We start from the raw sequence: 27922 nt of genomic DNA on the forward strand, positions 1-27922 counted from the left end.
AGAAAAACTATAAATAGAACTGATATAGACAGATTTACCTTGGAGACATTTGGGTCACATTTTGTTTATCTCAAAGAAGACACGTTTTTACAAAGGTATAGCATTTAGAGAAAAGAACGAACGAGTGAAAGAAATAGAAAGAAAGAAAGAAAGAAAGAAAGAAAGAAAGAAAGAATATTCTAATGGCATGTTTTTTGTTTTTTTTTGTCGTAGCCCATGTGGCCCCCTGGGCGCATGAAGAGATGTTTGAGTGAAATCGGTAACGTCACGGGTGGCCCCCGGTTCAGCGGTGTTGTTGTACAGTATAATATAGAAGTGACTTCAAACGCGTCCGTCTCAGTCGCTCACTGAGTTCGCCAGTCACGGCTGCTCAGCGCAAACACATCCAACCCCTGGGCGAGCCGCTCCAGAACCCGCAGAAAGAAAGACAACATCACAGAATGAGGGGCTCCAGCCGGTCCAAAAACACACTGAACCTGGACCAGACGGGTAAGTGGCGACGCTGCACACGCTGCCGTTGTTTATATGCTTGTGTTAAAGCCAGAGCGTAGACATGAATTACTCAGGAGGCGTCTAAAGTGCGGTGCCGTGGTAAGCTTACAGAGCACAGCGTTGAAGTAAACAACCGAGAGTCACGTACACACTTTCATGCAGAGACAGCCACGGAGTTTATTACACGCAACAAGATAGCATGAAAACATGACAGTCCCGCTAGCGCTGAGGGAAGCAGGGGCTTATAGTACACTGTCGTGTTCCTTACCCGTAAAGAAACATTGTTATCATAGTGTTTAGGCCCGTAAGTGTGCAAGGGTATGGAAGAGGGCGGAGCGGCAGAGTTGTTGATGTATTTTGTAAAACTGAATTGACAGGGATTGAAGGGTCGTGTGTGTGTGTGTGTGTGTGTGTGTGTGTGATTATTTTATAAATGTCATCAGGTGCTGATATGGATGTTACGTGCAATCGATGCGATATGTTATGCTTAAAGACCTTTTAAAATCGCACGTTGAGCGCTAATTTCATATTTTTAGTCTTGACTTTTTAATATAAGCGAGGCGTGCGGTACCTGTCCAGTAAATGCTGTGTTCATGTTTCTGTGTAGCACGGTGTGATTGTTTGGGTCAACACTTCCGTAAGCCGCTGGTGTTGCAAAACCAATACAACAGTGATCGGTGATAATTTCTGTATTTATTACGCTGCAGCGCTACAGATTGGAGATGTTATCGTAATCGGACAGTCCAGGCTGGTCGTACAGCAGTGTGGTATAGTCAAGGTGTGCTTCGTTTTGGTTTTGTTTTCCGTATACTGTTATGCATCAGCTTTCTGGAGCATAATTGTAGTTTATAACTTGCAAAACGTGTCACTCAAGTCATAGCCAGCGCAACCCAGTGATGTAAAATATGCAGTGGATTTGTTTGTGTGCGTCACAGGAACCTCACACAAGCACGCTATAATTAATTAGAATAACTAACTAAGGCGTCACATGTATCCCTCTTTTGCAATGTGCAGGGGGTGTGAGGGTGATGTCATGACCGTCACATCGAACCTCTGACCAGCAACACTGAATCCCGTGTTTGCCAATGCGGGTGTGATCAATATGTTATCAGGTAACCCATTATTACAACAAGCTTGATTAGCCATAGTGTGAAGGTAACAAGCCCAGGTGTGTCTTATTAAACTCACAGTAAAACCAGGAATGGATCAGACTGCTCTGCAACGGGAGTCTTATTGCATCCCTGCTGTGCAGTATAGGAGAACACAGGCCAAAGGCTTGCAGCAAATTGAAATGCCCATAATTACTAAAGCAGCACTTTGTGTCTTTAATGATTTGCTTTGCTGAATTGTTCTCAGAATGCTAGAGAGCTAGAAAAATATAACAGAGGACATGCTGTAAATGTGCAGGTGCACTGAGGGACTGAAAACACACTGCAGGTGATCACAAAACGAAAAAGGAAAATGTTTTTATGGTGGGGGGGGGGGGGGGGGGTCTCTAAAGCTGGTATTGTCTTGGGGTTATTATGTAATGTCACAACCTTCTTAAATACCTGCATGTCAATATAAATACATCAATCCGCTATCTCGGACACTGTGCCTTTAAGTCCTCGCTGCTGCAGAAGTAGGTGAAAGGTTATTAAATGACAAGCTAAAGGATATTTATACTGTGTGCTCGACCTGCAGCTGGCACGGAGAACGGTTACCATGCACACAAAATAACCACTTCCTAACCGCATTGCTGTGGAGGTGTGTCAGAGCTGAGCAAACCTTCCCAATATCTGGGTTCTTTTGTTGTTGCTGGTCGTGTTCTTGCTGTTTTGATTGGTAGTCGTGTTTTCTAGCATGGCTTCCAATGCTTTGTAATATATCCGGGTACAGCTCTTCACAGGCATGGCTCAGGGTGACGTCCCTGCCTGCCTTGCACTGACATGCCTTGAATATTTACCCCACAGGCTTTATAAAGTTGTCACTGCTTTTCACAACACCAGCAGCAGAGCAGCTCAAGCCAGTGAGCAGCCCTGAGTGTTTCAGCCCCGGGGTGAGGCAGTAAAGAGTATTCTTGTGCTGGTTCTGGGACCGGACAGCAATCCTCATGCAGCTCCCCTAATCGGTGCCACTTTCAGCTTTGATTTGAAACACTGCATCAGCCATATACCCTCCTAATACACTCTGTCATGAAATCAAACTAAATAAACCACTTGAATTCCTCTGTTCTATTCTAGTCTGTGTTTGACACCTCATAACTACTGGAGTCATTGTAACAGAGCAGAGATATGAATGAGCCGTTAAGGGTTTAAGAGCCAGTGGCAGCCACACCGGCACCTTATTTACACCCTGTTCCAAAACACACACAACCCTTAAAGTGTCCCATAGTAAAAGCATAGCAAAGTGCAATAAAGCACAGTGAAAGCATAGGGAAGAAGCACTGTAAAGACCAGCGAGGAAGGGTACAGCATATTTAAAGCATGACAAAACCATGTTAAAACACTACAGCAAAAGCACAGTGAAAGCATAGGGAAGCACTGTAAAGACCAGAGAAGAGAAGAGAATGCATGTGTGTGCAATACAATATCATGAGAGGTGTGAAGAGAATGCATGTGTGTGCAATACAATATCATGAGAGGGGTGAAGAGAATGCATGTGTGTGCAATACAATATCATGAGAAGGTTGAAGAGAATGCATGTGTGTGCAATACAATATCATGAGAGGTGTGAAGAGAATGCATGTGTGTGCAATACAATATCATGAGAGGTGTGAAGAGAATGCATGTGTGTGCAATACAATATCATGAGAGGGGTGAAGAGAATGCATGTGTGTGCAATACAATATCATGAGAGGGGTGAAGAGAATGCATGTGTGTGCAATACAATATCATGAGAGGGGTGAAGAGAATGCATGTGTGTGCAATACAATATCATGAGAGGGGTGAAGAGAATGCATGTGTGTGCAATACAATATCATGAGAGGGGTGAAGAGAATGCATGTGTGTGCAATACAATATCATGAGAGGGGTGAAGAGAATGCATGTGTGTGCAATACAATATCATGAGAGGTGTGAAGAGAATGTAAATCGGGCCTTGATTCATTTAATCAGTCAATTCATGTTTCATTGAGGCCCTCAAAATCAAATCCGCCTGGATCTGTAGTGGTTTAATTGTTGCATCTCTTCATGTGGTGAATTCTGTAGACCTCACTGTTCGTTTAGGGCCTGGATTGAAAGTGGAATCAAATAACGCTAGTGTGCTACTCCATGCCAACGAAGCACAAGCCAGCACAGAGCTCGATCGCTCTTATCAGTTCTGCTGTGGTGCCTCTTAAAAGAAAATACTTTGAATAAGTTCCCAAGTTAGATAAGACAGGCTGGCGTTCCGTGCGATTCTGACTGTCTCCCCGGAACGCTAGATCAGCACCCCATCCTCTCCTGTACAGTCAGTGAGAGGGGTCTGTCTGTGAGTGATCGGCACCCCATCCTCTCCTGTACAGTCAGTGAGAGGGGTCTGTCTGTGAGTGAGCAGCACTCCCTCCTCTCCTGTACAGTCAGTGAGAGGGGTCTGTCTGTGAGTGAGCAGCACCCCATCCTCTCCTGTACAGTCAGTGAGAGGGGTCTGTCTGTGAGTGATCAGCACCCCATCCTCTCCTGTACAGTCAGTGAGAGGGGTCTGTCTGTGAGTGATCGGCACCCCATCCTCTCCTGTACAGTCAGTGAGAGGGGTCTGTCTGTGAGTGAGCAGCACTCCCTCCTCTCCTGTACAGTCAGTGAGAGGGGTCTGTCTGTGAGTGAGCAGCACCCCATCCTCTCCTGTACAGTCAGTGAGAGGGGTCTGTCTGTGAGTGATCAGCACCCCATCCTCTCCTGTACAGTCAGTGAGAGGGGTCTGTCTGTGAGTGATCGGCACCCCATCCTCTCCTGTACAGTCAGTGAGAGGGGTCTGTCTGTGAGTGAGCAGCACTCCCTCCTCTCCTGTACAGTCAGTGAGAGGGGTCTGTCTGTGAGTGAGCAGCACTCCCTCCTCTCCTGTACAGTCAGTGAGAGGGGTCTGTCTGTGAGTGATCGGCACCCCATCCTCTCCTGTACAGTCAGTGAGAGGGGTCTGTCTGTGAGTGAGCAGCACTCCCTCCTCTCCTGTACAGCCAGTGAGAGGGGTCTGTCTGTGAGTGAGCAGCACCCCATCCTCTCCTGTACAGTCAGTGAGAGGGGTCTGTCTGTGAGTGAGCAGCACTCCCTCCTCTCCTGTACAGTCAGTAAGCAGCCCTTTAAAAGCAGCATGAATTTTATAAGGATGAGACCCCGATGCTGGAGAACATCACCTGCTCTGGCGATCTGGGTTTAGAGATCCCCCAAAATAAATCATGTGCCAACGGGGAATGGAGATGTTGCAAGTGCTGGCACCACATTACAAAAAGCTACTGAGCCAGTAATGTAAGGAGATAAGGTCAACCTTAAGGTCATTATGAGTGTTGTCTTTCCTTCCAGTCCGCGTGCAAAGAGTGCAGACACAGACATGTGAAGCGGTCCTGCACGCAGATTCTCCTGCCAAATCAACACGCTTCCATGTAGATTCTTACACGATTGAAGCGCTTTTCTGAAACCAGTTTCACTATTATTATTATTATATATTTAGATGATATAATCCTTAATGGTACAACATTAAATGTAACTGGCTAGCATACTAGCGATGTTAAATTCACAGTTTAATTTCTGCTTAAAAACATGTAGTGCAGGGATGGAAGTAAGACTCTGTTTGCAGAGCAGTTTGATCCATTCCAGGTTTTATTACGAGCTTGATTAGCCACAGTGTGTCTCGGCAACAAGCTCAGGTGTGTCTTATTAAACTCGTAGTGAAAACCAGGAATGGATCAAACTGCTGTGCAACGGGAGTCCCTTAACGGGACACAGTGAGCCTCCTAAATACAACCTTGAGGATCCAAACGAACGGATTAGCAGAAGGAATAACCTGTCTGCGCTCGTCAGAGGAGTTTGGATTATTGAGAGTCAGCCGCACAGCCAGGCAGGCCGGAGTGTGTAATGAACAGACCCTGCTGTCGTTGTGGATGTACATAATCACTTAGTGTTACAGGATTACATATTGCCAGCCTGCAGGATTGCAGCTCTACGTCTCAATAGGGTTCTGTGCACAGGGCTGCTTCTTAAGGACTTGTAATGGGTAACATTTGTAAGTCTGGTTGCTAACAGTGGGATTCATTTTCTAATATATATATATATATATTTTATTAATGTATTATTTATTGCATTTATATGACGCTTTTTATACAGAAGTATCGCACAGCACTGTACAATACAGAGCAGGAAAAAAGAGCAAACCACAATACATTTGTATAGTGTGTCACACATACTGCCACAGTCACACCATTTAAATAACAGATTTATTATACACATAATAATACAAAAACAGCAGTTTGAAAGTTACATTAAAACCCTCTTGACTTGAAAGCTGTAACGATCCCAGCTTCCCTGACAAGCGAATGATTCCATCATTTCGGAGCTCTGTAATAAAAAGCCTTCCCTCCTCCCGTGTTGTTTTGTTGCCCCCTGAGAATAACCAGCAGCCCTGCATCCTGTGATGTCAGAGTGCGGTCTGGAAGATACAGAGTCATAGTCAGCATTCTCTATCTGAACCCTCCATGCAGATGAAGAACCCCACCTAGTGCTTATCTGTGTGTCCGTCTGTCTCTGTCTGTCTCTGTCTGTCTGTCTGTATATTTAGCTATCTGTCTGTCTGTCTCTGTCTGTCTCTGTCTGTCTGTCTCTATCTATCTATCTGTCTGTCTATCTGTATCTATCTATCTGTTTGTCTGTCTGTCTGTCTGTCTATTTATCTATCTGTCTGTCTGTCTATCTGTCTCTATCTATCTATCTATCTATCTATCTATCTATCTAATTATGGCGACAAAAGGCAAACAAGTTGTCAGAACAAGTCCCAGTGTAATGCTGCACTGTTAGCGATGGAATACCGAGATGATTGAAACAAAGATGAAACAAACACGCCCTCTGGTGTTACAGGGTGGGATTACAAGGGAAAGGGACTTCTCATAGCAGAAGTAGCCAAGCACAGGGCTGGAGAAGACCACAGCCCCAGTGTCTTTGATTCCATGACGTTAAACAAAACATCTCAATTCTGTTCATCTAGTTTGTTTTTATTTTTTAACCATGTCTCGCTCCTAAAGTTCTCGGTGCGTGTTTTATTCTCGCAAAGGACAGGAATCGAAAGCATTAAACTCAAAATACGAGCACGGTTTTAATAAATACAAATTCTACTTCATGACCTCGAATAACAATTTGAAATTGAGCTCCTGAGATCATAGGTCTCGTGATATCAACATACAAGGGAAATGCTTCATGTTTCTGATGCCTAACGAGCCACTGCACTGAATATGTATTCACTGGAGGGGAACAAATAAATAAACCAAGCAATCCACACAGGTGAATCAGTAATCACTGTAACTCTTCATGCACGGCGACCTCATGTGGGGACGGATAAGAAGTTATCACTGTTTTAACTGATGGTCAGCTTGTGGTAACGGATCTGCATTATACTACAGTATTGTTATTGTGCTTGTGGGGTGTGCACACAGGAAATGCAAACTGCAGTCAAGCACTACAACTGCAATACACGACTTCGCCACATGGTGGCGATACTGATCCATTCACTGCAAGGATCTTTTTTTTTTTTTTTTTATCTCAGATGTGAAGATGAGTCTTGGGGAATACCAGTCCCAGCGATGGCAATAAGACTCCCATTGCACAGCAGTTTGATCCACTCCTGGTTTTCCTGTGAGTTTCATAAGACACACCTGAGCCTGTTACCTATGCACAGGGGCTAATCAAGCTTGTAGTAAAACCGGGAATAGTTGGCTGTCCAGTTTGTTTAAATTCTTCAAAACGTTTTTTGTGACCGTTCTGCTCCTCTTGAAATCCATCAGTCCTGAATGACTTTTGTCGAGCTGAGGAATGTGAAATTAAGTTATATAATTATATAATTATAAAAGGAACTCCTTACTGAGTGAGCATGAGAAAAGGACACACGCATATTTTTTACATGTATTTCTACACGAGCTCAGACTGGGAGCTAGGAGTTCCGTGAGCTTCCAACATGACTTCCGATGGGATACATTAGCGTACGGCGCTGAAAGGGTTAAGCAGTGCTTTTCACAGAATCGGATCTTTTTTTTATCAGGGAGGGTCAGAATTGTGCGCTCCTTTTAAAAAGCACTGCAGTTACAAAGAAAAAGAAAGAAGAAAATGCGTGCCATGCTGGTGAGAACCCCCCTCGCCCTCGCTGCCCCCTCCAGCAATGCTAAAAGAAAGCCCTGGGCGTGTGTCCAGTGTGCTGGTCGGGCGGGGTGATTCGCAGGGGTGGGGGCTTCTCCTCTGCAGGGCTAGCACACTGACTGCGGCCCTGCCTGGGGGTTCAGGAGCAGTACAGCAGCTGCTGCTTATTTTCCAGGGAGCAGCAATTCCCCTGCTGACGTGGGATGAGTGTTACACACAGCACAGCAGGGCCTGCAAGCAATGCAGCGATCCTGTTTCTCCAAAGACCCGCTCTGCATGGAAGCAGATCCGTTTAGTGTCATCAGAGAGGTTAAAGAAACTGCACTTGCTCAGAAACCGCATTGCTTTTACTCATGGGTTGTTTACAGAATGTTTTTATCAGTAAAATAAGGTTTCCTGTGTGTGAAAGCGCTCTTCCCTGTAGTTAACGAAACCATCAATAGTTTGAGGAATATCAAAGTGGATTTCGATTTTAAAAACAAGCGTTTTCAAACCGTTCACGAAATAATTTGTGAGTTAAAGCACTGTCTATAGAGAGGACAGTGTTCACCTCACAGTCACTGCATGTGTTCAAGTTAAAGCACTGTCTATAGAGAGGACAGTGTTCACCTCACAGTCACTGCATGTGTTCAAGTTAAAGCACTGTCTATAGAGAGGACAGTGTTCACCTCACAGTCACTGCATGTGTTCAAGTTAAAGCACTGTCTATAGAGAGGACAGTGTTCACCTCACAGTCACTGCATGTGTTCAAGTTAAAGCACTGTCTATAGAGAGGACAGTGTTCACCTCACAGTCACTGCATGTGTTCAAGTTAAAGCACTGTCTATAGAGAGGACAGTGTTCACCTCACAGTCACTGCATGTGTTCAAGTTAAAGCACTGTCTATAGAGAGGACAGTGTTCACCTCACAGTCACTGCATGTGTTCAAGTTAAAGCACTGTCTATAGAGAGGACAGTGTTCACCTCACAGTCACTGCATGTGTTCAAGTTAAAGCACTGTCTATAGAGAGGACAGTGTTCACCTCACAGTCACTGCATGTGTTCAGTTTTAAGTGCATGATGGGTGTGGGGGATACACCTACAGCTAGCTAGCCGCCTTGTTTTCAATATATTTGTTCTTCACCCAGACTGAGCACGCTATTAAGTGACTCTCCCACGCGTGGAGCACGCACGCTCCTGCAAAGCCTTGCAGCTTTTTGTTTTTACAGAACACAGTGTACTGGCTCGCGCACACACAAGTGGCTTCATTCCGGCCGAAACTGAGAAGAACACTCTCTGCGCACGCGAGACGCATACGTGGCCCACGAGTCCAGCATGTGCGGAACCCGCTTCTGTCCGTAAAATCGGAAGCTGTTGTTTTTGTCTAAATCTTGTTTTTTTGTAACCGCCCTTAAGTATTTTTAACCCCACAGTTTCTCTTCGTTACAGATAACAGGAAAGTACATTCTGTTCTGTGACTGAAACAGAACCTTTCACGCCCTGGTACACAGCTACCGTGGAAACAGTGTTACAATAAGCGCTAAACCATGTCGTGTATATATATATATATATATATATATATATATATATATATATATATATATATATATATATATAAAACCGGTATATTACAACAAATTACCAGTGCAATACAGGAGCTAGACAAATGAACCGAGCAGCTTTCTGTTTTACAAAACGCAACTTATATTGAATAGAAGATTAACAGCGAGCTACCAAGTAACGGATTTAGTAATAATATTAAGCCTGATCTGTAACAGCATTGTTCAGCATATGCGTAATAAACGTATAGAAAGATATTAGTAAGCGTCTTGTGCATTTGCTATCTCTTTGTCGTTGTTTATCAGTTAGTAAGATGACATGCGCGTTGTACAGACGCGCCGGGCGTGCTCTTTGTTTAGGGGGTATACGGTAGAACTGTTTTATTGATCCGCCTCACGTGATTCCTTCCGCTCGCTAGGCGTGGAAGCGCTCATATAAATGAAGAGACCGGAGCCGATGGGTTTCTTTAGTTGTAGACAGAAATAGAAGGCAGTGATCTGTATACCATGGCAACTCCACCGAGGGAGTTAACGCAGAACCCACTGAAGAAAATCTGGATGCCTTGCAAAAATGGCCTTCCGGAAAAACACATTTCGCAAAGAAAAGGTAAGCGATGGGATGGGTGTGCGGAGCAGCCGCCTGCCCGTGCTGTTAAACACGCAGCGTTTTGAGATCGCTCTTAAAGAAGAGCCATCAAACATCTACAGATACAGCGCCGATTAATACACCGGCGTCAATACCGGGACTGCAAACCAGCCGCGATTGCAAACATCTGTTATTTCAGCGTGTTTTAACTTCTAAACGTGCACTGCAGTGCAGAACAAAACAGACATCCGCATGTTCGTGTCGCTCATGAGCTGCATTTTAAAACTACCTGCACCAAAAATGCAAGCCCGGGTTGGCTGGTTTGTTTGTTTGGTTATTTATTTGTTTATGTAACGAGTTCTTGATTAACAGTCTTAATTCTGCAACATGTCTAGCATTTCTTCAAATGTATTATTATTATTTGTAAAATAATTCTCTAAAGTAATATCTACAGTTTAAATGTAATTGAAAAGGTTCATTCGTCGAATCAGCGGTTCGACTCGCCGGGATTGTAATTATCACTAGAGGTTAAATTTAGGGCTCGGCTAAATGTCTCGCCTCACACTGCCTGTGTCGGGGGACTGAAGCGATAATTATACTAAACGGTATTAAAGATGATACACATGAAACAGAACCGTTTTGAAGGTGGTTCGTGGTGCATGGGGTCTGTCTTTGTGTTAGGCTGTGCTGCCTGTGCTCAGTTCATCTGGTTAGGGGTCGTGGTGCATGGGGTCTGTCTTTGTGTTAGGCTGTGCTGCCTGTGCTCAGTTCATCTGGTTAGGGGTCGTGGTGCATGGGGTCTGTCTTTGTGTTAGGCTGTGCTGCCTGTGCTCAGTTCATCTGGTTAGGGGTCGTGGTGCATGGGGTCTGTCTTTATGTTAGGCTGTGCTGCCTGTGCTCAGTTGATCTGGTTAGGGGCTAAGCTGAGGCTTTGATTAAGTTGTTGAGATGTCATTTGCTGTAGTTCTGTGATATCAACATGGTCCACACTGCTTTCTCCTTGTTCTCCCGAAGCAATGCTGTGCTGGTGTTCTAAATAAAAATAAATAATAATTGGCACTAAAATGGCTTTGTCCGTGAGACGCATCAGGAAGAAGTCCTTTAACATCCTGAAATCAGGTGTCTAATCGCTATGAAATGTCATTACTAGAGCAGACGTGCCTGGCATGGTAAAGTCAGGACACATCCACAACTTGAAGCAGTCAGTCCTGAGAACCGGACTATCCAAAGACACAATGTAACGAGACGTCTGTATGTGGAAAACAGGAACAAGGATGCAATGAAGACTCCGGCTGTGTAGCAGCTTCACTGTGAGCTTGATTAGCCTCAGTGTGTAGGGGACAAGCTCAGGGGTATTGGGTATGACAAGATTCCCTGCCAGAAGCAGCGTATATACTGTATGCATTATAAAGTATAGCACAGATAGGAAACTTTTAACAAAAAGCATTTGAATAGTCAGCACAGCACTTCTTACAGAAGGTGTTTCGAGTCTGAAATGAGAGTGGAAATGAAAGCAGAGTGTTGCATGTGGTTTGATACCCACCACGTGAGAATGCCATGCTGCTTCGGTCCCTCAGTGACCCCTCTCTTCCATGCACACGGACTCTCATTCTGCAAGCGCGACTGCAGAGTCTTTCTTTTTATTCCTGCTCTGTTTGCTGGCTCTCGCTGTCGTCCGTGTCGTGACGAGGGTAGCTCCTCTTGCCAGTGAGCACAATCAGACTATTGAGTGAGAACGTTGCCTCAGTGTGAGCACGCTGCTGAGCAAGCTGAGCCCGGCCGTGCTGCAGAAACACGTGTGCAGGAATGAGCCACGCTGAGGCTCTCTGCAAATCTGTGTATGAAATACCAGCCTTCAAAGTGTGCTCCAGTATCGTACAGCACACAGCATCCACACGTTGTCTCTTCAGATGTGGAAAGCCAGGTTTGAGGAATTTGCAGAGTTTTCACCCCCTGCTTTCATTCCTAGTTCTGTCCACGCTGCTGTGTACCTGGTCCTCTCAACGTGCTGAAGAAAAACAGATCCATTTTAATAATAATAATAATACTACTAATAAAACGACATTGGCAGGCATGTCGTGCAGGACAGTAGGGTTTCATTTCAGCACGCACTACCTTCTAATCCCTCTGTAGTACAGCACCGCGTCCTGCACACTCCACAGCCACACATCCTGCTGGTATAGACCTGCTTCTCGTTTCTGGACACATGTCATTCAGGAGCTGGTGGTTCTGTCCAGGCTTGATTGGGCTCCTTTCAGAAGCTGGTGGTTCTGTCCAGGCTTGATTGGGCTCCTTACAGAAGCTGGTGGTTCTGTCCAGGCTTGATTGGGCTCCTTTCAGAAGCTGGTGGTTCTGTCCAGGCTTGATTGGGCTCCTTTCAGAAGCTGGTGGTTCTGTCCAGGCTTGGCTCCTTTCAGAAGCTGGTGGTTCTGTCCAGGCTTGGCTCCTTTCAGAAGCTGGTGGTTCTGTACAGGCTTGATTGGGCTCCTTTCAGAAGCTGGTGGTTCTGTCCAGGCTTGGCTCCTTTCAGAAGCTGGTGGTTCTGTCCAGGCTTGGCTCCTTTCAGAAGCTGGTGGTTCTGTCCAGGCTTGGCTCCTTTCAGAAGCTGTGTTTTCTTTGTTTTGGTCTCTCTCAGAAAGGTCCAGGATGGCTTTGTTGTGTTCTTATTGTTTTCATGTGTACCCTTTCGAAAGGCTTCTTGGTGGTTTGGTCTCTGTAGAAGGGAGGGCTTTTGTTCTGTAGAGAGCAGAGCTCCTACTTCTCATGAGCCTTCGCTGAGAGCCCAGAAGCAGCCTGTGTTGGCTCGGGGTTTGGGGGGAGGTGGGGGGTAGTGATATAATGAGTATTACACAAAAACAGCTCGCACACATTCTCTCTTACTTTTCACACCAGGACTAGGCAACCACACACATCCAGTTTGGTTAGATCTGGATCCTTGTGCGTTTGATCCAGCCGGTCTGGGCTGGCTGATGTGTGTGTGTGTGTGTGTGTGTGTGTGTGTTTTATATATAATTTGAATACAAATCAAAAGGAAATAAAAATAAGTCAATTATTTTTGTGCATAAACAGTTTTGCTTATTAAAATAAATAAAGTAATGTATGGAAATCAGTACAATTGAATTGCTTAATTTAGTTAATTCACTAATAATAAGAGATGAAGTATCTGGGGGGGGGGGGGGGGGGGAGACAGATGGAAAGCCCACCTGCTGGTTGCTTGTGAATGCGGTCGGCTGCTGCTTGCTTGTGAATGCGCTCGGCCGCTGGTTGCTTGTGAATGCGCTCGGCCGCTGGTTGCTTGTGAATGCGCTCGGCCGCTGGTTGCTTGTGAATGCGCTCGGCCGCTGGTTGCTTGTGAATGCGCTCTGCCGCTGCTTGCTTGTGAATGCGGTCGGCCGCTGCTTGCTTGTGAATGCGCTCGGCCGCTGGTTGCTTGTGAATGCGCTCGGCCGCTGCTTGCTTGTGAATGCGGTCGGCCGCTGCTTGCTTGTGAATGCGCTCGGCCGCTGGTTGCTTGTGAATGCGCTCGGCCGCTGGTTGCTTGTGAATGCGCTCGGCCGCTGCTTGCTTGTGAATGCGCTCGGCCGCTGGTTGCTTGTGAATGCGCTCGGCCGCTGGTTGCTTGTGAATGCGGTCGGCCGCTGCTAGCTTGTGAATGCGCTCGGCCGCTGGTTGCTTGTGAATGCGGTCGGCTGCTGGTTGTCCATTGTAACTCTGTTTCGGTACTACAGTGCATTAAACTGACTACCTCTTACTGTGTTGCACTGAACCATTTGTTTTATCCACCAAAATACAAGTCGTAGATTTCTTATTTATGTAAAAATACTTTATTAAACGACCAGGAATGGAAATAAGACTCCCATTGCATAGCAGTTAGATCCGTTTCTGGTTTTCCTATGAGGCTGACACACCTGAGCTTGTTACCTGTACACTGCGGCTAATCAAGCGCATAGTAAAACCTGGAGAGGGTTAAACGGCTATGCAATAGGAGTCCTGTAACAATCCCTGGTGCCCATTCTGCTCAAACCACATCTTGGCCACTGTTTTAAAAGGTGTTTTTGATTTAATTTGAGTTTAGCTTTATTGGTTAAGTAACACATGATTTATAATCAACAATTGATTTTTGTGTGTTTGTTTTATTTCAGTTTGCATGACAAACTGCCCCACACTAATTGTCACAGTGGGTCTTCCTGCGAGAGGTAAAACCTACATCTCCAAGAAACTGACTCGCTACCTGAACTGGATCGGAGTCCCCACCAAAGGTACCCACTCTCACCGTCCACGGGCGCTATTGGTCTCAGGGCAGCCTTGATTCTGTGCTGTGTGCTGATCTCAGGGCAGCCCGGATTCTGTGCTGTGTGCTGATCTCAGGGCAGCCCGGATTCTGTGCTGTGTGCTGATCTCCATGCAGCCCGGATTCTGTGCTGTGTGCTGATCTCCATGCATCCCGGATTCTGTGCTGTGTGCTGATCTCCGGGCAGCCCGGATTCTGTGCTGTGTGCTGATCTCGGGGCAGCCCGGATTCTGTGCTGTGTGCTGATCTCGGGGCAGCCCGGATTCTGTGCTGTGTGCTGATCTCAGGTGTGTCTTACTAAACTCGTAGTAAAACAGGAATGGATCAAACTATTATGCAATGGGAGTCTTTGTTTCCAGTTTTGTCACGGACCACAATGCACTTTTCCATATACCATTTATTTGCATTTCAATTGCATGATAATCTCTTTATATGAACATACAAATCTGGTAAATTTTTTCTACCAAAGTAATTTCAAGCAGTGTTTGTTTTTTTGTTTTTTTGAATATTGTAATATCTATCCTAGTGCTCATTGATTTTAGAATGTGTTTTTTCTTTCTATATAAAGACACAATTCATTTCTGTTTCTTTTACAGAATTTAACGTAGGGCAGTACCGACGGGAGTGTGTGAAAATATACAAGTCTTTCGAATTCTTCCGCCCAGACAACGAAGAGGGATTGAAAATCAGAAAGTGAGCTTGCCTTTCTATTGCTTTATAAGAAGACTCGGTAGCTGTTTAAGAATATGCAGGCCTTGTTATGCGCACAAGGGCTGAAAGGGCATTCTCTTACCCCGAGCCTTTCGAATTGATTACCCACGTCGTCAGACGAGCGGAGCCTCTCCCTGCTCTGCAGCGTGGCGCTCCTCTTCCCCTGCTCTGCAGCGTGGCGCTCCTCTTCCCCTGCTCTGCAGCGTGGCGCTCCTCTTCCCCTGCTCTGCAGCGTGGCGCTCCTCTTCCCCTGCTCTGCAGCGTGGCGCTCCTCTTCCCCTGCTCTGCAGCGTGGCGCTCCTCTTCCCCTGCTCTGCAGCGTGGCGCTCCTCTTCCCCTGCTCTGCAGCGTGGCGCTCCTCTTCCCCTGCTCTGCAGCGTGGCGCTCCTCTTCCCCTGCTCTGCAGCGTGGCGCTCCTCTTCCCCTGCTTTGCAGCGTGGCGCTCCTCTTCCCCTGCTCTGCAGCGTGGCGCTCCTCTTCCCCTGCTCTGCAGCGTGGCGCTCCTCTTCCCCTGCTCTGCAGCGTGGCGCTCCTCTTCCCCTGCTCTGCAGCGTGGCGCTCCTCTTCCCCTGCTCTGCAGCGTGGCGCTCCTCTTCCCCTGCTCTGCAGCGTGGCGCTCCTCTTCCCCTGCTCTGCAGCGTGGCGCTCCTCTTCCCCTGCTCTGCAGCGTGGCGCTCCTCTTCCCCTGCTCTGCAGCGTGGCGCTCCTCTTCCCCTGCTCTGCAGCGTGGCGCTCCTCTTCCCCTGCTCTGCAGCGTGGCGCTCCTCTTCCCCTGCTCTGCAGCGTGGCGCTCCTCTTCCCCTGCTCTGCAGCGTGGCGCTCCTCTTCCCCTGCTTTGCAGCGTCACGCTCTTAGTTTCTAGTCTTGTCTGCTCTGCTGAAATGTGTAACTCTTTGAGAGAACCTGGTCTTGAAAGGGGTGTGGAAGTGTAATATTGCTGTTGTGTTAGTGATCTCTTTAACTGATACACGTTAGCACTGTAATGCTGCTGTGTGTGTGCCGATATGAAAACATTTGAAGGTGTTTATTGAGATCTTTTGTAATTCTGTTTCCTGTTTAATGTAAGCAGGCTGTCTTGCACTCAGTAATACAACACGCCTTTGCTGTGCTTTTATTTTAGACACTGTGCAGCTTCAGCTTTGAATGACGTCAGAACATACCTCAGTGAAGGGGGGCAAGTGGCTGTAAGTAGAATTAGATTCAATCATTCTAATATATAATATAATCTATATTATACATATACACACACATTTTTTTTTTTAACCTGTCAGAGTAACGAGCTGTATTGACAGGTCAGAGTAACGAGCTGTATTGACAGGTCAGAGTAACGAGCTGTATTGACAGGTCAGTTTCTCTGCAGTTTGTAAACGGCTCGGTACAGCTGTGTGTTTTGTAATGCTCTGAGAGCAGAAGGTTAATCATGTAGAATTGCACCTCTAGTGACTGGAGAGGGTAATGCAAGCCTCTCCTGTTTTCCGTCAGGTATTCGATGCCACGAACACGACGCGAGAACGAAGAGACACGATCATGAAGTTTGCAGACCTGAATGGATACAAGGTAAGACTAACAATGTTATCCTGCTTTCAATAATAAATCTTCCAACCATTTTTTTCTATGGTAACAAAATATTTATATTTTACAGAAAGACATTTCATGTAAAATCCACAGAATTCTCGAGTTATAAATCTTCAAACAGACAATCAAAAAATATCGTACAACCCATGAACTGCTCTTAGGGATCGCCAGGTTCGCTTTCCTAAGAGAAAATTGGCTAACCGGACTTGGCGTTGCTTCTCTTTCGAGTCCTTTTACTCCAAAAATAAAAACCGTTTCGCAACAAGAGAAACCCAGAGCCTTGATCATACCAGCCAGCTCCTTCTAATCAGAGACAGAAACATGTTGCAAAACCAAGAAAACAAATGGAGCATGATGTGTTTAGCTCCAGAGGATATCGGGCCATGTTTTCAAAGTGTTTACTCAGGGCTTTATGTGACCTCTTCAAATGTCTGTTCATTTTACAAAACTAAGAACCAGCCTGCTAAGTGATGTAATCCGCTCTCAAGGCATTTGCTTGTTTTGTAAAGTTTTTACATGATTTATTTTAAGAGTTAAAGACTGGTAACACTTTGGAAATACATCCCTTCATTGTTACTTTTTTCTTCTCCTCCCATTTCAAGGTGTTCTTTGTGGAATCGGTTTGTGACGACCCAGAGGTTATCGCTTCAAACATCGTGGTGAGTACCGTGCGTGTGTGTGTGTGCGTGTGTGTGTGGTCAGGAGGGGGTGCTGCTCAGTGATGGAGAGGGATTAGATACAGACTGGCTCTGTCTTGGAGCTTGCAGTTCCCACACTGCAGTGGAAATGCTGGCCCAGTGCCTACACTGCAGTGCGAGAGAGGAAGAGAGAGAAGTGCTGGCCCTGTGTCTCTACACTGTCGAGAGAGAATAAACACCAGCCTAATGAAGGGGCAGCGTGGTGACCTCTGGTCCCCTTTCTTCCACTGCACTAACAAAGAACTTATTCAAAACGCAGAAACAGGTCTCTTTACAGCAAGTGCGCCTCTAGCGTCATTGCTTTTACAGTGCTTCATTAAGGAACGTTTGTTATATTGCACTTATACTAGACTATTACATTTCAATTTAAGGGGTGTTTTTGATGCCACTTCAGTCTAGGCTTCTATTGCTGGTTCGACAGACCCCAATTAGCACTAATCTTGGACTACCTAATGTAACCTTAGGTAAGGCAATCCATTGCTAATCAGGGTCCTTGAAACCAGATTTCTAGCTTATAAAGTAAAGCGTCAAACAGCCTTCCCAATCTCCACCGAGCCCCCTCTGATCACCTCCTCCTCTCTCAGCCTTACCGAGCCCCCTCTGATCACCTCCTCCTCTCTCATCCTAACCGAGCCCCCTCTGATCACCTCCTCCTCCTCTCTCATCCTAACCGAGCCCCCTCTGATCACCTCCTCCTCCTCTCTCATCCTAACCGAGCCCCCTCTGATCACCTCCTCCTCCTCCTCTCTCATCCTAACTGAGCCCCCTCTGATCACCTCCTCCTCCTCCTCCTCCTCTCTCATCCTAACCGAGCCCCCTCTGATCTCCTCCTCCTCCTCTCTCAGCCTAACCGAGCCCCCTCTGATCTCCTCCTCCTCCTCCTCCTCCTCCTCCTCCTCCTCCTCTCTCATCCTAACCGAGCCCCCTCTGATCACCTCCTCCTCCTCCTCCTCTCTCATCCTAACCGAGCCCCCTCTGATCACCTCCCTTCTCTCTTGCTCTCCTCTCTCAGCAAGTGAAGCTCGGCAGCCCGGATTACACGGACCGCAACACGGACGAGGCAGTGGAGGACTTCATGAAGAGAATAAAGTGCTACGAGAACTCCTACGAAACGCTGGACGAAATCAAGGACAGGTGGGGGACCGGAATAGAGTTGAGCTGTCCCTTGGAGAAGTGCACCATGGTGTGTTCCTCCCATGCTTTTCCCATGGTTGTACTGTGCATTTACCATCGTTTACCCTGGTGTGCCGTGTTTATGCTTTTACAAGAGGAAATGTTTTCTAAGGGTTAGTTTACATGATTTATTTTTAGCTTTACAATAGCTTGCCTATGCTTCACCATGCACTCACTGTGCTTTTACAGTGCTTGCCTGTGCTTTACCATGCATTCACTGTGCTTTATTACACTTTGCTGTGCTTTTACTATGGGAAACTTGTATAAGGGTGATGAGAACTCTACATGACAACACATAGCTTTGTTTAAAGTGATATTCTTAGAACAGGGTTATTTATTAAGTCATGTTTAACTTTAAACACAGCCAAATGTGTGCTGATGGTGGGTCATGTGCAGCAAGTTCAAATGCTCTTGCATAAATACAAAAAATAAAATGAAATAAGAACACAACTATCCCGCTGTGGCTTATTCAGCAGTGGTAGAGGTCGATCAAATCGACCCTGCAGTTTCACACTCTTGAATCAGGAGGCCATATTGACAGAAGCTTTCATTTGTGTGTCTGTGTACATACGTACGTACATATATAAAGGGGGGGGGGGGGGGGGGTATGTAATGTGTGTGCAGCTGTTTTGAAGACTTCCTGCATGAAAGGGTTTCGTTTTTGTGATGTAAGCGTTGTGTTTCTTGTCCGCTCTGCCAGGGATCTCTCCTACATCAAGATCATGGAGGTGGGGAGCCGGTATCTTGTGAACAGAGTGCTGGATCACATCCAGAGCAGGATTGTTTACTACCTCATGAACATCCACATCGCCCCACGCTCCATCTACCTCTGCAGGCACGGAGAGAGCGAGCTCAACATCAAGGGCAGGATCGGAGGCGACTCGGGGCTGTCTGCACGGGGCAAGCTGGTACGCACTGCTGAGCAAAACAAGAGACCCGGGGGACTGTGTCAGAGTGGCATTGAACTGGAACCGCCTGTATGGGGTCCAACTGATTTCTTTTTCACCCTCTATAGTTTGCCAAGTTCCTGGGAAAATTCATCCAGGAGCAGAACATCAAGGATCTGAAGGTTTGGACGAGTCAGATGAAGAGGACGATTCAGACGGCCGAAGCCTTGGGAGTGCCTTACGAGCAGTGGAAAGCGCTGAACGAGATCGACGCTGTGAGTGTCTCGCCGGGCTCTCTGCACACAGGGTTCAAGCACGTTGTAGCCCATCAGCCTCCCTCTTGGGGTTGGATCAGGAATTATGACATGGTATCCCCTGCTTTTCACGGGAGCTGCATTTGCCAAACAGTTAGGGTCTACCGTGACACGATACTGTATCCCTCCTTGCTTTTAATGCTCTTTGTATTATTGTGTGTTGAAAAATGTAAGCCTCCCAAATACAAGCTAATGATTTGCCTGGCTCTGTTTTCAGGGTGTCTGTGAGGAGATGATGTATGAAGAAATTCAGGATCACTATCCCCTGGAGTTTGCATTGCGAGATCAGGACAAGTACAGATACCGCTACCCAAAGGGAGAAGTAAGTGTCCGCTTCACACAGTGTGAAGGGCTCCCAAGTGTGCCACACTGTTACAACATGAAACTCAGCACAAAGGTCTTCCCATGCCTCCCAGATACAGACCGCAAAGCACTGCAGAGTGCAAGGGTTCCTTCACTGTCATGACCAAATCTACTTTCCTTTAACGCAGGGACTGTGTACAGAGTTCAGGCACAGAGAGACTTTGATGCAAAGTTTGCACTTTTTTTGCAGAAGGTTTTAGAAGCCCTTTCTGAAAGAGGCTATTGATTTAAAAAAAAAAAAAAAAATGGGCTAATTTCCAGAAAGGAGCTATTGATTCTAAAAACTGCCACCTCCATGTCAAAAGATATCTACTGTCCCAGTATATACCCCCAAAGAGCTTTACCGTTACAAAGTGTCACATTTGTATTACTAAAGGAAAATATTTGTTCCAGCAATTGGCATAGACCGAAGTTTCATTTGTCAAGGTAACAAACCCCTCCAAGCATTTTTAAATGAGAACACTGGTACATCTCTGACTAGAACCACAGCTAGCATCTCTGACTAGAACCACAGCTAGCATCTCTGACTAGAACCACAGCTAGCATCTCTGACTAGAACCACAGCTAGCATCTCTGACTAGAACCACAGCTAGCATCTCTGACTAGAACCACAGCTAGCATCTCTGACTAGAACCACAGCTAGCATCTCTGACTGGTACATCTCTGAATAGAACCACAGCTAGCATCTCATTTAACACAGAAATAAGAAAGTGATCAAGTCCTAGTACTGGTGGCTTTCGTTGCGGGCTCTAAACAGTGAAGCGCTTGTCTGCTTGTTGGGCAGGTAAGCAGCTGGAGAGATTGAGTAATCACAGCTGGGTTTAATGCAGGGCAGGGGTGAACTCCTCATCAACAGGGGGCACCTTCAGGTGCCACGGAGAACTATTCCGAGACGCATTCATGCAGAGCAGAGTGCTAAAGTAAATATTGTGACAGTGGAGAAAGTGCTGTGAACTCATTAGTCCAGTCAGAGAGCACAGGCTCCGTGCAAGCTGCCTCTGCAGCAAAATATCACGGGCAGCTGCCCTCTCGTGCTGCTGTAATTCAAGTGTGAAGTGGTGTTGGTTTTAGGGAATAAATGCAAACGGTTGCATGAATTGCCTCAAACGAGCCAATTTTTCCATTTCATTTATTTTTATTGCGTTTACTTTTCCAGTTGTTCATACTTCACTAATAGAATAATGCATCTGGTGGGACAGACGTATATAAAAACCCATTACTTTCCTTGAGACGATGCTTCAGGTGTGTGTGTGTGTGATTCAATCCAGAGACACACATCCTGAACAAGACTATTCCACTCTCCTTATTCGCTACATTGTAAGGAAACTAAATGCACGTGATGTATGCGTTTGTGTGTGTGTGAAGGAGAGCACACAACAATCATTTAAGCAGAAGATGACACGTTTCCAGAACTGATTCCAATAATCAAAGGCTGACTCTTGCAGCATAAACGTTCTCTAGACACAGTAATGTGTCTGCTAGTTATTGGCAGAATTAACGCTGTGATCGGTTTCCTGTCTGTGGGGGCGCATCGGGCACGCCGCTGCTGTCTTCATGGAGGATCTTCTTGAATGCTTCTCGGATGCCTGTGTTGTGTGTCTTTCCTCGTCGTGTGTGTGAAGCTAACCCTTGTTTTTGCTCGTGTCGGCAGTATTGTTTCAGACACAGAGCCTCCATCCCTTCTGCTCGAGGTCAAGTTTACCCACTTCATCAGCTCATAAACATCCTCCCTCAAGTGCTTACCTTGCAGCTGTGCTGCGCACAGTGTACTCCTAATCGCTTCACCCTTCATTATTCTTACAACATCACTCTATAGTACAGTGTGCAACACAGCAGTATCAGCCGTTACAGCCAGCAGTTTCTGGGAAGATCTTGTATATAATTATTATAGCAATTGTAACCTCCCCACCCCCCGTGAGATACACCCCGACTACAAGGGAAGCTGGGTCCCACGTTTCCAGCACAGATCGTTCTTTAGTAAGCAATGCTTTACTTTGCACAGTTGTCTGTTTTTTTAAATGTTTGAGTGACATGCATTTTAAATAGAGGTCTGCTGTAGTGTTTACAGTGGAACGTGTGCAATTTATTATTGAAGTCTTTCTCCATGCGCACACAAATGTGTTCATGACCGCAGTGGTAGCCTCATTCAAAGGAAGGGTTTTTTGACTAACCCTGGTGTGTCTTTCAGTCCTATGAAGATCTTGTGCAGAGACTGGAGCCGGTCATCATGGAGCTGGAGAGGCAGGAGAACGTGCTGGTGATCTGCCACCAAGCTGTCATGCGCTGCCTGCTGGCATACTTCCTAGATAAAACTGCAGGTAACGCCCTGCTGGCATACTTCCTAGATAAAACTGCAGGTAACGTCCTGCTGGCATACTTCCTAGATAAAACTGCAGGTAACGCCCTGCTGGCATACTTCCTAGATAAAACTGCAGGTAACGTCCTGCTGGCATACTTCCTAGATAAAACTGCAGGTAACGCCCTGCTGGCATACTTCCTAGATAAAACTGCAGGTAACGCCCTGCTGGCATACTTCCTAGATAAAACTGCAGGTAACGTCCTGCTGGCATACTTCCTAGATAAAACTGCAGGTAACGTCCTGCTGGCATACTTCCTAGATAAAACTGCAGGTAACGCCCTGCTGGCATACTTCCTAGATAAAACTGCAGGTAACGTCCTGCTGGCATACTTCCTAGATAAAACTGCAGGTAACGTCCTGCTGGCATACTTCCTAGATAAAACTGCAGGTAACGCCCTGCTGGCATACTTCCTAGATAAAACTGCAGGTAACGCCCTGCTGGCATACTCTGTAGTCATATACAGTGTGTTCTATAGGTCAGGCAGTAATATTATAGAGCCACCAGGGTGTCGGACCACATAGGCAGCTTCATACACAGGCTGTCTCAAGTCAACGATCACAGGCAGTATTGGAGAGCTGCACCCTGGTCACTACCTGCACCACACCTCAAAATAGAATTGCTTCCTCTTTGGTTAAATGCAGTACCTTTGACACCCGAAAGCCACAGAGGCGAGTGATGTTCTCGCTGAGCTCTGTGTTCTGGGAGGATGTGGAGGCTGTGGTTCTCCACGCCGTGGTGGTTTAGCATCATTATTGCTGTTCTGTAGCGGACCTCCTCAGTAACTCTTGTAACCTAATATCCCTTTTTTAATATAATTTCTCAATCTCTTTTTGTGTTCAGGCACTATTTAGCATATATGTGAATGGTGTTTTTGAATTTGTTTCTACCTGAACAGTAATAAACACAATTTTATTTTTATTTTCCCCAGAGGAACTGCCTTACCTGAAGTGCCCCTTGCATACAGTGTTAAAACTCACCCCAGTGGCTTACGGTAAGATCTTTTGTTTTTTCAATCTGCTGGGAAACGCAGCCCCAAACGTCAAAGCATTCACTGTTTATGGTGATTCAACCCTAAGCAACATGTCTAACAAATGGCAGGAATACTCTGGGCAAAGCCTTTTGAATCCATGTAGTTGCATTGGAGAGGCTTTTACAGTGTTATGATTATGTATTAGTTTCCAAGAGGGGAAAAAAATGCATTTACTAAGAGGAAGAGAACTTTTATTTTTATATAATTAAGGCTCAGTTGCCTATTTTTCCAGTAGATGGTGCTATTTGAAGAGCTGGTTGACAGTTTGCTGATCTCTTCACAGTTACTGTGTGCATTATTGGACAACACAGTGAACCTTCAAACCTCTTATTTCACTATCTGACTTATGCAGGAAGTATTGGCGAGTGAATTAGTAAATTCAGTATACAGTAAAGTATAGTGCATGTACAGTTAGTTTATTGTCGACATGACCCAAGTGTGAGTAAATAACCCGACTTTGATTGCTGGATTGTGGAACACCGAGGGGTCACTGTGGGGGGGCCAGTACTGGAGGAGAACCCTTTGCATGTGTTTGTTTGTTCTTGGCGTACATGTTTACCGATGATCTGTGTGTCTTTCTGTCCACAGGATGTAAAGTGGAGTCCATTTCTCTAAACGTGGAGGCTGTCAACACGCACCGAGACAGGCCAGAGGTAGGGCAGTCTTGACAGGGTTACTGGCACAGAGGCAGGGCAGTCTTTACAGGGTTACTGGCACAGAGGCAGGGCAGTCTCTTTACAGGGTCCTCCGAGCGAGGAACAGGGTTACTGCACAAACCCATCGTTCCATTTATTGGGACTGCGCTCCCCACAGAAATCAGGCAATGGGCAGTGGTGTGGATCGGGCTGATCTACCATTCCGAGTGAAGAAACAGCTGCTTGTGTTCGTGAGGATCGCTGCTTTTCTTGCACCGTATGGAGAGCAGCGATCATCAGAAACCCAAGCAGCTGTTTCTTCGCTCGTTTCACTTGGAATGGTAAGTCAGTCCGATCCACTGTGGAGAGCTGGACTAATGGAGTAACTGAATAATCCATATAGTTATTTCTTTATGTATAATTTATGTAGAGAATAAAGATAATTTTATAATGACCATTTAAAGAGTGAGTTTATGATATTTTATAGGTCCCAAAACTAATCTGGACTTTGCAGAATTTATTTTTACAATATTCTTCAAGGTCACTCCAGTACTTGTATGTGATAGACTGTTTATCCATGTAGGAGAAATGACTGGAAGGATCCATTTTACACTTGGGACAGACACGATTCAGGAGTTGTAGGTTTGACTCTTCTGAATCTCGAAACCTTTTTAATTCTGGTTCATTTTAATGAGTACTTTTTTAAAAATTCTGACATTTCCATGGTTTGTCAATTCTTCAGTTATTTTATTATTTTTTGTGTTTTAACTAAACTGGACAAGATTCAAAAGAAAGTGTTCAGAATTGCTGTAGAATTTCCACAGAACTACAGAAGATGACACCCTCCCCTCTAAAACACAGACGCACACACGCATTAAAAATTAACACAAAAAACAGGGTTGCCAAACTGTTCAGTGGAAAGTGTTTCAATGCATGTGGAAAAAAACAAATAGAAAACATTGCATGACTATTAATCTAAAGCGTTGATGCCTCTAAAGAAAATACAAAAATACAAGATTTGGAAAGGAAATGGCACGCACCAATCAATTGAACGCGTGCCCCATTGTGATGAGAAGCGAGTAATGGAGACCTATTGAATGAATATCTGCTATGCCCTCATGAGTTGTGCATGCCCCGGGCCGTGGCCCTTGTTTTGGGGGGTATTCTGTAAATGTGAAGCCGCGCAGTCTGTGTGTTTCTCATGATAGCCCTACTGAATTGTTTTATTCTTGTCGTTGTGCAGAATGTAGACGTTTCAAGACCCCCAGATGAAGCACTTCTTACTGTCCCAGCGCACCAGTGAACTGGCTCTTTCTCTGGCTGGTCTGACGGTATCTCACATCGCTGCTCTCCGCAAATTCACTTCTTGTTTGTTTTTGTTTTCTAAACTGGAGGGCGGGGGGATATTTCAGCAAATCAGAAATTGAAGTTGCAGTTTGTTTAAATGTACTAAATCGATTTGGGGGAAAAAAAAAAGAAATGATGGAAATGTGAAAAAAAAATGCAATCTGTGAATAGATCAGATTTGAAATGACATCTCGGTGGCATTCTTTGCAGGTACTGTAATGTTAACTTGTTTTTTTTTTTGTTGACTAACACTGTACTCCTCTAGAAATCAACACTTGTGTGCAGAAACGCGCACACTATTAATGTACATATTCACGGTGCGTGAACGATTGACTGAGCATTTTTATTTTCTGTGGCACTTTCCAGTTTTATATTTTATATAAGACGCGGCACGTAAACCAGGTGGTTTAAAATCACTTGGATACTTTCGTGCTGCTGTTTCCGAGACATTCACTGGAGCACGGAAACTCGTCGACACACTTTGAGCAACAGTCTTGGTGGGTTTTTAAATTTGTTCTTGTAATATTCCGCATATCAATCGGTCTCCTCTCCCTCTTATTCACGAGCACTAGAATCACTGGGGCCCCCGTCTTTGTGTTGGAGGATTTCGGTGTCCTTTTTGTTTAAATGCTTTGATATTTAAGCTACAAATAATCATAATAAAGAAGTCTTCTTGGTTGCTAATTACCTGTGCTGTAGTTGAGACTCACTCCCAGCTGCAGTGTGCCTGCAATAAGGCCATGTGACCTACATTCCAGGAAGCAAGCAGTTAAAGCAAAGAAGCAGTGATGAGTGCTGTAGGTCAGAACTGGATCAGAAAGCCCTCCCCCTGAAGGGGATGTAGCTCACAGACTCCTTTCATTAATCGTACCCATCTCAAGCGCAGTTCGGAGACGAGCTTCCTGAGAGCAACGCTAGCAAACAGAGAACTTCTTTTAAACGCGTGTGGTTTCCACGCTCCCTCGATCTCTCCCCAGTCTCACACTAATTTTAGGTTTGTTCGCTGTTTGGCAAGCATGTTGACAGTAGATTGTAAGGGGCCCTTTACTAATGAATTCAATATTTCTGATGTGCAGGTCAGATAGCGAGAGAAGCAGGGAGGGGTGTACCAGATAGGAAGTTATACAATTTAAATGGCATGCTGTCACATAGGTTCCTTTCCAAACCACAGAGTTGGGGACCTGTGTAATGAATTGGGAGTGCTTACAGGAGAGATTTCCTGGAGTGTTTTTTTTTTTTTGTGAGCTACAGCTTTTGAAGGAGTCCTGACCAGTGTGTTGAAATGACAGCTGGACATGCTGCTCGTACTGGAATGAAAGTGCACATCTGGAACCGCTGCTTTCCACGGTGCTCTGCAGATATATATAGAAACATTACCCTCCTGTATGTTGTGGGGTTTTAAACTTTTTTTTTGTAAACGTATGTTCTGAAAATTCTCCCTATTTAGTGCACAGCAGGCATGCTACAAACCAAGACCAAATGCCTTTATATTTGAATGCTGCAATTTCAATAACGGCAGTGGCACTAGGGGGTCCTTCTATGCACCTTATTCGATGCCGAATGTGAAGCCGTGGTTTGCTCTTGCAATATGCCAAAAATGTTTACACACTGTGGGGAGGAGGGGAGGGGGGTACTATCCAAGAAGGGACTGTAGAGCTGGGACACATTCATGAATATTCAAACTAGCGCTTGCAAAAAAATCATCGCGCTCGCATAAAATATAAATCCTCGCATCAAAAAGATGCAGAGGTTACTGGTAATTTGAGACTCCAGGTTACTGGTAATTTGATGAGGCTCCAGGTTACTGGTAATTTGAGACTCCAGGTTACTGGTAATTTGATGAGGCTCCAGGTTATTTTGTTGCAATGCGGTATGAATCACACTTCAGTCTCCCAGCTTTTAAAGAATATTCAGATGATTGTTTTATATATTTGTGTTTTTTAATTTTTAGTTTTGCACAATAACTGTGGAATTGAAAACCGCGCTACTTTTAAAGTAGATTTCAAATGTCCCGTCTACAGCAGATTTATTTTTTATTAATTTCATGTATTTCTTTCACTCTGATAATGCTGAAACGGGTGCTATTGAAACGTCTTGCTGATTTGAATCCAGGAATAGGAGACCCATATCCTTCAAGCACTGCATTGTCTTGCACTTCATGGCTTGTTTTTTCTTCGTGGGGGGTGGTCATTGTATCTGGTTTTAAATGCAGGGTCCCCCGTTCCCCCCATAAAGATTTAAAGTAAAGAAAGATGAAGGCACAGTCTGTGATGAAGTGTTATCCTAAGATGATGGTAGCCAAGGAAAGTCACCAATATAGGCCTTCTGAAAATGCAGTATTGTAACGCTCCACTTAAACGTGATCTCTATGCAAACCCGGATCGTAGCCTGCTTCAGGAACTGCGTCGGACAGGACGAAAGAAACTCTCCACTTGGATGAGATGATCGGCACTGATCTCTCTGTGTCTGTACTGTGTAGCCTGCCTCATAATCGAGGCTCATGAAAACTGTTCATTGGATTTGCAGATGTTTGGGAAGAATGTGTTTTCTGTTGATGCTAGTTTTCTGTTTTGTTGGCCTCTCGCCTTGTAAACCTTTGTTTGGGTATCAAATAAATCACTGAAACAGGA

General features: G+C 45.4%; 1 protein-coding gene across 4 annotated transcripts; it reads left to right on the forward strand.

Moving 5' to 3' along the window:
• The first annotated feature begins 44 nt into the window (after positions 1–44).
• LOC117412068 (6-phosphofructo-2-kinase/fructose-2,6-bisphosphatase 4) lies at positions 45–27922 on the forward strand. Of its 4 annotated transcripts, none has more exons than XM_058988252.1 (14): positions 45–489; positions 14051–14167; positions 14796–14892; positions 16031–16094; positions 16393–16467; positions 17088–17144; positions 18196–18317; positions 19057–19264; positions 19372–19518; positions 19775–19879; positions 22109–22238; positions 23209–23271; positions 23899–23963; positions 25189–27922. In XM_058988252.1, the coding sequence occupies exons 1-14, from the start codon at positions 441–443 to the stop codon at positions 25246–25248; spliced, it is 1359 nt and encodes a 452-aa protein (XP_058844235.1). In that variant the 5' UTR covers positions 45–440; the 3' UTR covers positions 25249–27922. The 4 variants fall into 4 exon arrangements, with proteins under 4 accessions (XP_058844235.1, XP_058844236.1, XP_058844234.1 ...); XM_058988253.1 differs by lacking the exon at positions 45–489 and adding an exon at positions 1580–1604; XM_058988251.1 differs by lacking the exon at positions 45–489 and adding an exon at positions 7220–7286.

This window comes from Acipenser ruthenus, chromosome 16, assembly GCF_902713425.1.
Source record: "Acipenser ruthenus chromosome 16, fAciRut3.2 maternal haplotype, whole genome shotgun sequence".
In the NCBI taxonomy this organism is placed as follows: domain Eukaryota; kingdom Metazoa; phylum Chordata; class Actinopteri; order Acipenseriformes; family Acipenseridae; genus Acipenser; species Acipenser ruthenus.

What these genes read in the sequence shown, in the direction of transcription:
- LOC117412068 (XM_058988249.1), top strand. Translation starts at nt 9,830, where the DNA reads ATGGCAACTCCACCGAGGGAGTTAACGCAGAACCCACTGAAGAAAATC. An exon ending in CAGACCTGAATGGATACAAG is followed by an intron (nt 16,468 to 17,087) that starts GTAAGACTAACA and finishes TCCCATTTCAAG; the next exon opens with GTGTTCTTTGTGGAATCGGT. An exon ending in TTATCGCTTCAAACATCGTG is followed by an intron (nt 17,145 to 18,195) that starts GTGAGTACCGTG and finishes CTCCTCTCTCAG; the next exon opens with CAAGTGAAGCTCGGCAGCCC.